The sequence below is a fragment of the Agelaius phoeniceus genome, chromosome 6, assembly GCF_051311805.1.
Source record: "Agelaius phoeniceus isolate bAgePho1 chromosome 6, bAgePho1.hap1, whole genome shotgun sequence".
Lineage (NCBI taxonomy): Eukaryota > Metazoa > Chordata > Aves > Passeriformes > Icteridae > Agelaius > Agelaius phoeniceus.
Window position 1 is genome coordinate 56,908,315 of NC_135270.1, and position 14,580 is coordinate 56,922,894.

Below are 14,580 nucleotides of genomic sequence, written 5' to 3' on the forward strand. Positions count from 1 at the left end.
TTTGTAGTTTCTGGTTACTACCTATTTAGAAAGAAAGCAAAATATACAGTACAGTCCATGTTCTGTATTGTTTTCCTCATGAAGCTCACATATTTTCAATGCCAGGGTCACAAAAAGAATCAGGAATATTTAATTGCTTCCAGTTTTTCTGGCAAATCAGTAGGAAAAATGACTTCAGGCCCTCTCAAACAATATGCTTCTCAACTTTGAAAGTTAACAGATACTCACAGGTTCTGGGGCACTTCTCATAAATGAAAAATTAAAGATGGCATAAAGTTCACTCAGAAATCTATAATGCCACTCAACTCCTGAAACATGATATTTAAGATCTCCTGGGTTTAGTGGAAGGTGGCCCTTTCACTAAAATTTTATTCCTCTATCACTGATTTCAGCTATTACTCACATGCACACACAGATCCCGTGACAGAAGAGATATGATATAAAATAGGCATTTAGAGAGGTCTTTCTTTACTCTCATCATTTGGTTTTTCTGCACTCCATTAAGCTTAGAAAATTAGGAGAATTAATTTAGAGGCCTACTTTAATTTCTAGTTCTTTCTTCATTAAGAACTTCTTATAAAAATTCATATACTCCAATCCATCAAAAGCTTAACGTTCCAAATTTAGAATCATATGACATTTGCATTTATAAAACCTAATTTTATATGAGTTCTTAGAATGGTGAATAAACAAAAATGCCCTTCTAAAAGGATGTCTCTGGCTTAAACTTGAATTGGTACAGCTTTAAAGCTTACCACATCAACTTCAGCCTCTTTTCCCCTTAATTTAAAAGGATCATACTGAAAAACAGTATTTCTCCAAACTCTCCCCAATCAAAACTATTGAAGTGAGACAATTGCTTTGTACACTTTCATAAGACTTGTGCTCTTTTTTTGCAGATTTTCACCATATATTAAAATTTAAATATAATTTAAAATTAAAACTTGATGTAATCACTAAGTTTAAGCATCAACACCCAACGCAAAAGAGGGGTATCAACCTCTGCTAGAGGGGAGATTTTAAAATATCTGCATACCCTGATAGTTTTTACCATATTCTCTTACATTCAACTCATTTTTAACAGAGTAAGTTTACAAGCATGTGAACCCATCACAGATTTTTTTTTAAATTAAAAGAAAAGGCAAAACAAAAAACCAAGTAGCTTCTTTAGCAGGAAGACATTTTTCAGACAAAGTATGTGCTCACCAAGGCACTGCAAAAACATCTTTTTACAGGAGACCTTAAGATTGTCTAAGATGTTGTCCTTTACCAACAGTTAATTTCTGCTCTCATTATCAAACACATTATGTTAATTAAAAGGGGCATTTAGTGAAGGATTGGCTTCCAATTATTCAGTTACATCTTCACAACAAGATCCTTCTACTTGTTATGCTCTTTGCCCTTCACAGTATTTTTTGGAGACAGTCTTTTCATTTCACATCTGTCAGTCATCAGACACTGATTTCAAAGGGACACTTCCAGGGAGACTCTTTATCCTTTCATCATTTCCTCCTGCTTTCACATCATGCCTGATCTGTTCACAAATACAATATACTTCCACTTTCAGAAATAACAACAAACACCTCATTTCCAGTAACACAGGAATTCATCAGTCTAACACCTTCCAGAATTTTAAACTCTCCTGGGGAAACAGAGACTCTCCCATTCATACAGTTACCAGGTTACCAGGTCACGTTAACTTCTGGAGAGTAGCAAAAAATAAAGCTGCTACCATTGAATGGAAGTTTCTGTTGGACTGTAAGTTATAAAACAATAACCCCTCTACAAGCAATTTCCAAAAAGGCTTTTCAAGACCATAGTGTGGCATTCTGGCAGAGAACAACAAATGGTGACAGTGGTTAAGATATTCCTCTGGAAAGACAAAGACCGGGCAGTTGGAACACGATGAGAATTCACACTGTGAAACATCCATGGCTGCTTGCCTAAATAATTAAGCAAGCATGAAAAGCAAATGAGTTTTTAAGGAGAGTGTCTGTTGCTGGGGAAAGAGGCACCTGTGGTTATTTGATTCATTATTAACATTTCTAGTGTAGTAATGCCTGAAGGTCCCAAACAGGTTGTTTAAATTAACTCAATCAACAGCAATTTGCATAGGGGCAATAAAGGCAAATACAGTCAACATGTTAATAACTTTAAATGAACAAAGGGTATCAAAAATTGAAGCAAACCAGTACAGTCTTTAAAAGAATACTCTATTTTACCTTTCTCCATGCAGTAAACTGAAACATCCTAATTTTTTTGATCCATACTGCATTTAGAGCAGTCAAAAGGTAGCACACAAAAATACAAACAAGTACCAAACTCAGCTTGTCAGGCTGTCATTCAAAAGAGACACAAATCAAAACTAAGCAGCTTCCCTCTCATACTGGGCTTTAAAGCACTGCCTTTAAATCAGGGGACTCCAAAGGAGACTCTCCTCCTGCTAATCACATCCATGGCAGTCCTGGAGTTCCTCCTCCAATACCACAGCAGTACAATAAGCCATTATCAAACCATCTATGCAAGAAAGTCAGAGGGTAATAATTTGCAATAATCATAGAAGAGTCAGGGAGCCCAATGCTGCCTTTAGATTAAATAAATGAAAACAAGTGTTCAAAAGTAATCCACAATAAAAATCCTTCAAGACAAGCAAGTACCAGACAAACTGCAGATGAAGAAATAGGGGTGAGAGTTCTGTTCTGAAGTGGAAGAGAGACCAAGCAAGTACTAGTCCCTGATTTTCACTTCTTGGGCATCCCTCTTCCCTTACCTAGAACCACAGTGTAGTTCAGGTGGGAATGGATCTCATCAGGTCTCCAGCCCAACCTCCTGCTCCAAGCAGGCTCAGCCACAAGAACAGACCAGGTCGCTCTGGATCTTGAGAGCCTTGATGGATAAAGACTTCAAAACTGCTCTAAATGACCTGTTTCCACACTTGGCTGTCCTCACAGTGAAAAACCTTTTCTTGATATCAAGTAGAAACATCCCATTTTAATTAATTACATCCATTGCTGGTAATTTTCCTGCTGCACACTCCTATAAAGAGCCTGACTCTTCAGATGTCTGAGATCTCTTCAGTGAACACCAGCCCTGTTTAATAACAGGACACACCACAAGGCATGCTAAAAATTATATTCTACTAGGCTGAAACTGGGGATCAGAGCAATGCCAAACCCTTCCCCAAAGCCTTCTGCGACCCCATTGCAAAGACCACGACACTGGAGATGACAAGAGACTAAAAAACCCCCAGCCATTTCTGAGGATGTGAAAGGCAGCCTTTCACCACACTGAGATGAAACTTCAGCCAAACAGTTCTCCAGGTGCAAGGAATGGGATGCTTGGAAGGATGGGAGAAAACCTAAACTGTTCAGAACTTGGCCAAGGCTAGACAGGCTTTGCAGCTCTCCTAAACAAGCCAGGCCTGTTGCTTACATTGGACTAACAAAAAAGCAAACAAAAGGCCTGATTGCAGACCTCTCTAAGGACTATATTTGCAAGTAAAATGCAGGATCTGAAAATATAAGCAAGTACTTTCCCTGTCCTTCCAACTCAATCAACAAGCAGCACGACTGCTCGGCACAAGGAAGGCGCCTGATTTGTAGCAGGGCTCTGGACATTTTCAGATCATTTCAGATCCTGCTTTGAAGTCCAAATGTATCAGAGGCATTCTGGATCCAACAACACTTTCAACAGGAGATTTCCAAGATGTAAGATGTATTTTACATGAAGATAAAACACCAAGGAAATTGCCTTTCCAATTAAAAAAAAAAAAAAAAGACAAAAAAAAAAAGAAAAAAAGACTTTTTGTCTTTTCCCAAGATGGCAGCAATTTTGAAGCTCCAAAAATTCTTATGAAAATGCAGCAGTTCCCCAGTGGAACAAGACAAACTCCCACATCTCAGTCATCAGCATAAGAGGAAAACTGATATGACTTTTTAAACAGACTGCCATTAACAGTAAAAATTAGTCTCCTCTATTGCTAAGTTTTAGCAGCACAATACTATCCTAAAAGCACATTACACTGTAGAGGACATTTTTTTAAAATTCTATTTTATTTTTATTTTTTTATATTTTCAAGTCCCAAAGTAATTCAAGAAAGACAGGAAGAGGGATTGTACAAGAAGTACAAACCACAGCCTAAGAGGGCATTCTTAGAATTACCTCTACCCCTTTTTTTTCTAAAGAGCAGCAAGAGAAAAAGAATATAATATATGTCATTAAACAAGTACTGAGTTGTAGGGAACAGCAGATTCAGGACTTGGTTAAATGGTGGACATGGTGGTGGTTGATGGCTGGAGTTGGTGATCTTGGAGGTCTTTTGATTCTATGATTATTTCACCCTCAAATGCACTGAAACCTATTTCAGGGTGCTCAATAATTCAGTCAGCAGCCTCCATGGAGACAATCTGGAAGGATGTTTCATGTGGTGACTTTCTTACAAAATTCCTGCAGCCAGATGACAAAGGGCCCTGCAGGTCCCTCACCTCCCACTGCAACTGAGCTGCAGAAACATCCTTCCAGATTGTCTCCATCAGGAACATTCTGAAGAAAAAACTCAGCATATCTCAGCATTCACTATTAGTTTCTAAGCCAGAGTTGGTGCAGGTCAGCAGTAGCTCATTTTTTAGACTTCAGATGAGATTTTTTTGTGATATAAAATCAACACCTTTCTCATCTCACTAAGAAAAACAGCTACCTGGACCACTTATGACAAATCTTGTACAGATGAGTATGAACAAATTAAGTACTTTGGAAAGTAATTTGCTGCCACCACTACTACTGCTGCTCTGAACTCTTCTTCCTTAAGAACATTTATAGCCCAACTTCAGGATAGCAGAGTAGTCCTTGAAAAAAAGAGGCTCTTCAAAGTAAAATAGTATCATCTAATGAACTATTTTTGAAAAAATAATTCTTTTTTAGGTTTTGTGGGCAAAGACTTATCTAAAGCAGAATGTACTGAATGTACTGAAATTTACTGCCTGGGCCACAAATGTTTTGCTACCAAGGTGGCTTGGGTGGGTTTTTTTGTTGGTTTTTTTTTTGGCTCGATTTGTAGTTGTGGTTTTCTGTGTGGTTTGTGGCTTTGCTTGTTTGATTTTTTTTTTAAACAGACTTGTGAAGAAGGAAAAAAACCATCAAGCTAGAACCTGAAAAACATTTATGTATTCTTAAACAGGACTTTCTGGATAGGTAGAGTTAACAATAACATTCAACATTCCTGTTTGCTCAGATTCACCTTAAAGAAGCCATAAAGTAGAGCTCATCAGAAGACACAGAAGACAGTTAAATGCAAATCAAGACACTGAAATCTTGGATTTTTCTCTTTCAGGGGTTGATTATTTCCCTACTACTCATATATTTCTGTCTCTCCCATCTCCTCAGTTACCTCTCTTTAACCTTTTGGTCCCCCATAAGTCCCATCTCAGAATCTTTTCTGGCTGGAATGCACAGAGGGGAGAAGACAAATCAATTTTTCTTGTCTGTTTCTGCTGACAATACATTTTTCTTTTTCTTCTTACAGATACAATATCTCTTCTTCTAGTTCACATTGTGACTGTTCTTCATATTACTGTGATCATTCTATTTCAAAACCATCACCATGAAAAATTACCTGTGTTTAGAAGGAAAACAAACCTTCATTCTACACATGCACTGTTTGGTCGTGAGCAATCAAAATAATTCAATCAGAGTTTAGAAAAGAGAAGAAAGTTACTAAATTTCAGAATTAAAGATGCATTTGATTATTGCAATTCCAGCAGATTGCTTCAAGCAATAAATAGTCTTCAGAAGGATGCCATTTACCAAGACAGCTGGGAGGACAAAAATAGATGCAAGTAACCTACTCTCATTGTATGTAAAACAGTTGTAACAGAGAGAATGAGGGTAGGACAACATATGTCAGTAGAGCTCTCTATTTCTATTTCCATTTCTATTTCCACAGACAGAGCAAGTTCGTATTTCTCTCAAAATACATTTTATAAAACACAGTTCTGAAGTGCATGAATACATTTATGCAGCATTACCTACCAAAAAGGTTATTTCTGTCGTCAACAACTGTTGTTTTAAAAATATGCAGCATCTGACCCTGTGCCACTGCAGTGACTCTGAATCCTGATGAAAGGATCATACCAACTCCTTCTACATTGTTTGCAGCATTAAGAGCAAAAAATTTTTCTGACATTTAATATTACTGGAAAATTACTCAGATTTCCAAACCCAGTGATTTTCCACTCAGATATTTTAAAGGAAAATTAAAACAAATTAAAAGTTTAAAAAATTAAACTTTAACAATCAATAAAAAAAGTCAAAATAAAAAAGGGTACAATACCTGAAGAAGGTCACTGAGGTCAAGTAACATGTCTGTGAAAGAAGTCAAGGAACATACATGCTTCTTGAATGTGACAGTATTTCATAATTTCATTTCATTAGCCAGCCAAAGTAAAGGAAGAAATAAACCCAGGTTAACTGTTAAAGAAACCAAATATGGGTTAGGTCAATTCACCACTTATGCTCACAGCCAACATCCAGTTAATTGTTCAGCTGCCTACAACACCCTGCCAGCACCTGCTGAATGTACTGCTCAAGTTGACAGTAATAGAATGATCACAGTGGTGAGATGGTCTCAAAGAGCAAGCCAACACTCTGTGTGACCTACAACACTCACCATATCCTGCAGCCCAAGAAAGACCCAGGGGTAAGGGAGTCCTCTGCTCTGCTCAGACCCCACCCCAGCCTGGGATCCCAGCACAGGAAGGACACTGAACTGCTGGACAGAGTTCAGGGGAGGCCACCAAGATGATCAGAGGGATGGAGCAGCTCTGCTATGAGGAAAGGCTGAGATAATTTGGATTATTCAACTTGGAAATGAGAAGGCTTTGGGATGACCGAATTGCTGCCTTCTGATACCTGAAAGGAGCCTACAAGAAAGATGGAGAAGAGCTTGTAGTGACAGGACAAGGGGGAGTGGCTTCAAACTGAGAGTAGGGTTAGGCTGGATATTGGGAATGAATTTGTTAGTGAGGGTGCTGAGGCCCTGGCACAGGTTACCCAGAGAAGCTGTGGATGCTCCATCCCTAGATGTGTTCAAGGCCAGGCTGGATGGGGCTTGGAGCAACCTGGACTAGTGGAAGGTGTCCCTGCACAAGGCAGGGGGTGGAACTGGATGACCTTTAACTCCAACTCAGGCCATTCTATTATTCTATGATAACTAAAACCAGTAATAGCATCAAGATAGAACACCCTTATTACACCTGAATATAACATATCATCAGTCTCCTATGCCAGCTTAAGAGCCCAGAAACACAGATGGAAGAGCAAACTAAGAAAACTGATATAAGTTTCTATGAGGTCAAAGATCTGGGAAGAGAAAGCTGCTTTGGCTGCTCCCTTCTCCACCCAAGCAAATCCAGTGTTACCTTTCAGTTTTCAATCCCTTCATGATATCCTGTGCTGCTGCAAAATATTAGGCCACCATCTACTCATTATGGGCACACTTGGAAAACATAATAGTTAAAAACAAGCCAAACCACTACAAATTTCCATGAGATTTATCTGAAAGCAAGCACACTTACGGCTGCATTGTCTAAACATTGTCCAAAACAGAGGAGGAAAAAATAAAAGAAAGCACCATGAAGCCCAAGGTGCAAAGGTAGCCCTTTTGCTGCTGTTAATGAGCACATGCTGGATATCCTATCAGCTACTCAGGTGTGGCTCACATGTTGTAAAAGGGTTTTATCATTCAAAGGAGTGTCAAGGTAAAGTGTGAGAGAAGGGGAGAGAGTGAGACACGCAAAGAAAAAATGTATGCAGGGCTGTGTGTGAGTTTTTGCATGCAGCAATGTGCTAAGAAATCCAGCATTAAATAAAATGCAGGGACACCAGTGTAGTTTGGTGCATGTTGTGGTAATATAAGTATTAGTGAATGTTCTTCAAGTAATCCAGGGTAATACATTTCTCCTAAACATTATCAGCTGTGTAAAGAGAGTAATTCAGATAACGTAATCAGTTTATACATAAACATTTTCCTTGCAAAGAACTTTTATCCTTGAGCATTTCTACCCTTAGTTTGCATTTGAAATTGTATGAATGTACTCCAAATTTGCTACAAAATTTAATACATTATGTTAATATTATTTGGTGGAAATTAATTTCCACATTAAAAACCACAGAAATGCTGGGTAGTTAATTAGCTGAAAATTCACTATGGCTCTGAAAAAAAAAAATCAGAAATCCATTATAGGTAGTATTATGCAAGACATTACATTAATCTGAAATTTTAACACAGTAAGGAAACTGCTAACAAAAACCATCTGTAAAATACACAGCTTAGAAATCTACACAGAGCAATACTGAATTCAGTGCAAATTTTTTGTAAAAGTGAAAAAAGAGAAAATGGAAAGACGTTAGCAATGCAATTGCCAAGGAACCATAATAATTGTCAGCTCATCAAACAGATCTAGGAAGAAATCACTATGCCAATTTTATGCTCAAGAAATATTCTAAGTCTGAAAATGTTCCCAGCTCATTATTGACTTAAAGTGCCTGATTATTCTATGCCCACCCTGAGATACTGGCCCCAATGAGACAAAGCAAAATTATGACTATATCTGATAGATCTCACCACATTTTAGGAGGGAAGAAAACCCTGAAACACCAAAAGAAATGCGTCTCATAGGTTATTGAGGCAGCTTATAGGTTATTGAAGTGAATAACTGAGTGGTCCTAGAGCCTGGCTGCTGTCACTGGAAACAGAAGAGGAGCTGGAAGGAGCATCAGTGCCAAATGCTAATTCAGATTTTACATGAGCCAGTGAGGTGCTTTTCTAACCCAGGCATTTCACTTACAGTCATGAAATCTGCATACCAGAGTATTCTTCAACCTCCTCAAACTGTTGAACACACTTTGGTAGAAAATCTAAACTTACTAACACATTACAAATGCTGAGGCTTTATTACTGCAACGAAAACAAACCCACCTTTTTATGCATTTATAATGACACAAGATCAGAGCTAAGGATTGGGAAATTCACAAACAGGATTCAGGCAATTCTGAATCAATTTAGAGCTACACTATAGATGCTTTAACATACAGTTCCCTTGCAACTTAGAGAAGTTAGTTCAAATGTCCACCGAAATTGTAAGCAAAGGTCACAATAAAAATGTGGTGCTTCTGGATTTCATTTAAGGTAGCCCCCAGCACTCTCTCTCCCTGATTAGATGTGCAGCTACTACAGCAAAGCAAAAGGGGAAACTTGAGTCATGCAGTAGCACTGGGCTGGCCTTTACTATGAACATTGTGGGCACGATTATCAGCAGGAAGTGGTTGTAAAAACAGGCTGTTGTTTTCAAACTCCTTTTCAGAGCTGGAACAGTCCAGGAGAACATACAACAACAGCTGAAACCAGCAGATAATACTTAATATGTATTCAAAAATTATACAATCGTAATACAAATGTTTTCTTTGAGGCTGGAAGAAAACAATGATCATTTTACATATGGAGACTGCTACCCACATGGAAAAGCTCCTGAAGGGATGGAAAGCTACTGGTACTGTGGATATACCCATGCAAAAAACAGGGCACAAGGGGACTTAGGTTATAAATGTGCCCAAGTTAAAACAAATAAATGGAAAAGAAAAAGCATTAACAGTTTAAACTACTTTTCCTTTGCTATTAAGTCTTTAGGCAAGTTTCACCATGGTATGCAACTGTCTGTCCTTCACTAGAGATGTCTAAATCAAGATAAATCTAAAGACATCATTTCAAAAAATTAAATTGAAGGGAATCCTTTGGCCAACATGATGCAAAAGGTCAGACTGAGTGGCCAAAATGTTCCTTTTCTGCCTTTATAATGTGGATAATATGAGAACTCCATGATTCACAGCAATAATGATCTCATTCTCAGCACCAGAGGAAACAAAAGTTCATGAAGAAATGAATAGTACCGGAAACCTAAAACCCAAAATACCAAAACAAGCATGCATTTGTACTTCAGAGAGACCTACATTTTACATATTCCAGCAATCCTAAAGTATTTGTGCAGCAAAATCCCCCTGATTTTCAATAATAACATCTAGCAGGAGGCAAATCTGCCATTTGCAGGAATAAATTGTGCAAGATGCTGTTAAAATAACAACTATCATTTACAATACAGTTGTTACCCCTCCTAAAGAAATCTTTAAAAAATTAAATCTTTAGTGTCTGACAATCTACAATAATCAGGAAATCTTCAGATTATTTCATGCTACTGTTCCAAAGTTCCTCCACTGAGTAGCATGTTTGATCTGGGAGACACAGGCCAGTATTAAGAATCAGGGAGAAGACAAAGGGTCTAGCATTTATTTTAGTTAGTTAGTTAGTTAGTTAGTTAGTTAGTTAGTTTTTGTAAATTACCCTTGGACCATTTTTGACTTATTTTTACAAGCTTACTACAAAAGCAGCCATACCATGGAAGGAGGACTGGTGTCAAGGAACTGTGACTGCAAGCCTCTCAGGAGAAATCTGACATCCATAAAAGTCCTGCTGACTGTAATAAAGTGTCACCTTTATTCAACTTAAACTAAAATGCTTTCTGTTTCTCACAAAAACTAAAACTAGATCCATTAAACATATAAAATATTTAAACATAATCTCACTTTCTGTACTCAACAGCAGCAATTCAGCTGGTTGCAAATAAAAAAGTGAAGCCTAATAGGAACCATGTCTGAAAAGTAAAATAAAAAAAAAATCTAAATATTACAACAAAATTTTCTCAAGTTCTTAACAAAAAGAAATATTTGCAATTTCAGTGTCAGGGTTCTGGATAAACTACATAACAAATGGGAACTTCCCAGAAGCACTTTCTTTAACAAACACACGGAGAAAAGACAAAAGGGAGTCTGAACACAAAAGTGGGGTGATACCAGGGTGAAAATCTAGTGACAGCACTTGTCTGGCCCAGAACCCAGTTTCCAACCTTTCAGATCAACACCCAATTCACAACCTCCCCTTTCCATAATTTCATACACCATATGATTTCTGATTATGACTTGTCATGATTATACCTCTGCTGCTTTACAAACTTTCACCATTTTAATTAGCCATTAATTGAGAATGACTGACAATGCTAATTGTTTAAAGTAAACATTTCTCTTTCCAATGACACCGAACTAAAACAATTAGAAAATAATACCCAAACTCAATTCTTTTGTAGAAAACTCATTTCTGACAACTCTAATGAAAGTTTTGCCTCAAGGCTGAATTCCCACAGAGCCAGCTTCCAAAATTTCTTCAGTCTCCAATTTTGCCTGTGCAAAGAAGTCCACACAGCACAGGCTGCACTTGAGTACACAAATAAAAACAGCACTTAACAAATGAAACTGCTAAGCACGAATGCTGTTTTTATAAAAAGCAATCTTTATTTATGTGTAGATTAATGCACGATAAAAAAAGAACTGCTTTTTGGTCTGAGGGCTTTTTTTCTTCTTTGCACACAGCTGTATGACTGTGCTTCCTAGAAGTGTATTGCTCCAAATTCTGCACTCTAAAATCCCCAATTTGAAAACAAAAACTCCTTCCCCATGTCTACCAGGATGTTTCTGCAGCAGTTCTCTTCCAGCACGTGCAGCCTCACTGCCTTCACAGCCAAGGCAAAGTCAGCAGCAGGAATTCAGCATCGTGCCAGCACCAGGCACATCAAAGGCATCTGGGGCTGCATTCAGCCTGCCTGACCCCGTGGCATTGACTGGAGGGTTACAAGGGGGCCTTTCTGGCTCACCTAAGACCTGAAGAGCCTTTGACACCAGGTCTCCCCACCTGCCTCTCCAGCAGCTGCAGACAGGAGGGATCCAAGCCTGAGAGCTACATCAGCCTTCAGACTCCAACACACGCACAGTTCACTCTTTCCTAAATTAATGCTGCAGCTTTTCTTTCTCAATAATTGTCTTCAGAGTCATTGCCATTTAGAGGAACATTTTCCAAAGCACCCAGGCTGGCTGAATATATGCAGGGAGCATTCAGCACTTCTGATAATGCTGCCCTTGGAGAACGTGGTCTCCAAAGGACAGGGGCTAAGCTGTGCTCCCAGTGTTACTGACTTCAAGTGAAAAAACCTGCTTTGTGGGGTAGTGCCAAGTATTTACACAGTCACATCTATATTTTTAATAGTCACATATACACTTACAGCACAGTGCAACACAACGGAAAAAAAGAAAGTAAAAACTATATTTCTTGTCTCAGAATGCTTGTACAGTCCACTTGCAATTATACAGGGTATCAAAGGGATAAAATATGCAAAGAATATCCATACTAAGCCCCTGAAAGATAATCTAGTTAGTATATTTGCTTAGGGCAAAGAAAATTTAGGCATAGAATGAAAATGTAAATATTAATTTAAAAGTTCTGAGAGACATGAGGTTAATCTTCAACTTGAATGATGTGGCCATGTATAAATAACAGTTGGCTATATTCAAACAACAAAAAGTCTCCAAACAAGAAAGAGAGACCCCATCCCCTGAACAGTAAATTGAACAAGCACTGGCAAGGGAAAACAAGAGAGGTTGCTAGGAGAAGCAAGGCTTAAGGAAGAACTTGAAAGAGCAGGGTTGGCAGATGAGAATGGGAGAGAGGCAGCAGGAAAGGAGCAAAGCTCAAGCTGCAAGGGGAAGAATAAACCAGAATAAATTGTAAAATCACTGCAGAAAACACACACAGGTATGAAAGTGCACAGTCCAAAAATCTGCACAGAGTGACAATTTGATAATAAAGTGGGCTTTTACAAAGAAGCTGGGAAGGAGGACATTGATAGTAAAGATTTAAGTAAATGTAAAGGAGTTCAGTTCTCTCTCTTTTCTGTGTGTACAAAGTCTATAAAGGTTATGACTCTTGTACCAACAGTGAAAGAAGAGCTCCAAAGAAGTCAGAGGTGCAGACTTAGAAGAACTATTCTGAGATGGCTCTCAAGTATTCAGCACAGCAGCAGTGCACACATTTGGAAACGTGAAGCAACTGGCCGAGAGAAGCAGCAGAGGAAAATCACTGCCTGCTCAGAGGGGGCAGAGGAAAACCAGCAAAGTCATCAGCCTGACACTCTGCTCTTTCAGAAAACTCCAAATGCAAGGGTTTGGAAAGATGTAAAAGTATGAAAAAATAAAAAAAAAATCTGCCATAACTAGCTTGATTGCAGCTCATTACCACCCCCTCCCCATGGCTGCAATTTGTACAGCAACCTGGCAAACCAGCCAAAGGAACTGTCTGAAATTAAGAGTCTTGTCTTTTTGCCTGTTTTCAGCTGGATTAACTCCCCAGCTCACACATAACTGCATCAACACCTGGGCTGATAGAAGGCAGGGGACAGAAGGGAGGACTGAGAAAGCAAGGCCAAAGCAAGATAACTTCTTTCTGAGGCTGTGCCAGCTCACAATGGCTTAACACATTCTCCAAAACTGGAGCCTGAGACAATCCCTCTGTCACCCATCCTGCCTTCTCAAATTTCTCTTTAAAGTTTGCACAGTTTTTCCCAGCTTGCTCCAAAACACAAAGACCTACCTTATCTGAAAGAGAAGCCTTAAAACAAGTAAGGAGGAAAAACAAGTAAGCAGTTACTGCAGGGTAACTGCTTTATAGCAACCCAAAATGTTACAAACTGATAAAACCTCCCTTGTTTTAAGTACAAACACAGTTCCTGTGTCAGAGTTGTCACAGTACCCCTCTGGTTTTACCCCAGTAAGCCCTCACCTATACCTCTTTAAAAAGCAGCATTACAGTGCTCAATTAAATCAGAGTAAAACCAAATTCTGTGGACACAGAATGTTTTACATTTCCCACGCCAGAAGCCAAGTGTCACATCTTAGCTTTCACACCCACACTGAGGCAAATGCACTGGTATTAAGAGCTCCTGGGTGAATTATCTCAGCAGACCTTTGCTGGGATGGGAGCATGGCAGCTGTTGTCCCTGCACTGGGACACACACACACAAACTCAGATGCTGCTTTTCTGCCAGGATCAGTGGAGTTGATTTATCCAGGCATAGGCATGATCTAATATCACACACATAAAACACTGCCACTCATTTAGCAAAAGAAATAAAAATATAAAAAAAATCTGACACTAGAGCCTTTGTTTTAAGAGAAAATACAGCTTCAAAAGGAATTAATTGCATCCTTGCCCTTCCAAGGCTGCTGGCTCTTTAATGGCCCTTGGTGGGAAGTACAACAATGGGATGTGTTAAATTTCCCACTCTCAAAGGCCTTTAGAGAACCATCATATATCACATAACACAATGACAAACCCTTCTCCACCAGATGCCCACAGGCACACACCTGCAGAAACCTTTCATTACCTGAACTGCACCAAAGGGAGCCCTTGTGTTCTGAAGTGGGCACCACAGGAATACCTTTCCCTCCCATGGTGTATTCCTGCAGATCAGGAAACCTCACCTGGGCAGGTGGAAGAACTCTCTGCCTTCCCACCCTCCCTCACACCCAGAGCACTCCCCTGGGAAATGTCAGGTGCCATGGCTCCATGCATGGGTGGAGCAATGCTTCCTCAGATGCTGCCAAACTGTTAATTACTATTCTTGCAGTAATCAAAGTTTGATTAGAGGC

General features: G+C 39.0%; 1 protein-coding gene across 1 annotated transcript in view; it reads right to left on the reverse strand.

Moving 5' to 3' along the window:
* The window catches only part of BRF1 (BRF1 general transcription factor IIIB subunit), a 174,075-nt gene that overhangs the window by 98,444 nt on the left and 61,051 nt on the right, over positions 1 to 14,580 (reverse strand). Inside the window, exon 4 of the mRNA XM_054634806.2 lies at positions 6,329 to 6,360. Within this exon, the coding sequence (XP_054490781.2) occupies positions 6,329 to 6,360 (32 nt within the window). The remainder of the gene's footprint in view (positions 1 to 6,328; positions 6,361 to 14,580) is intronic.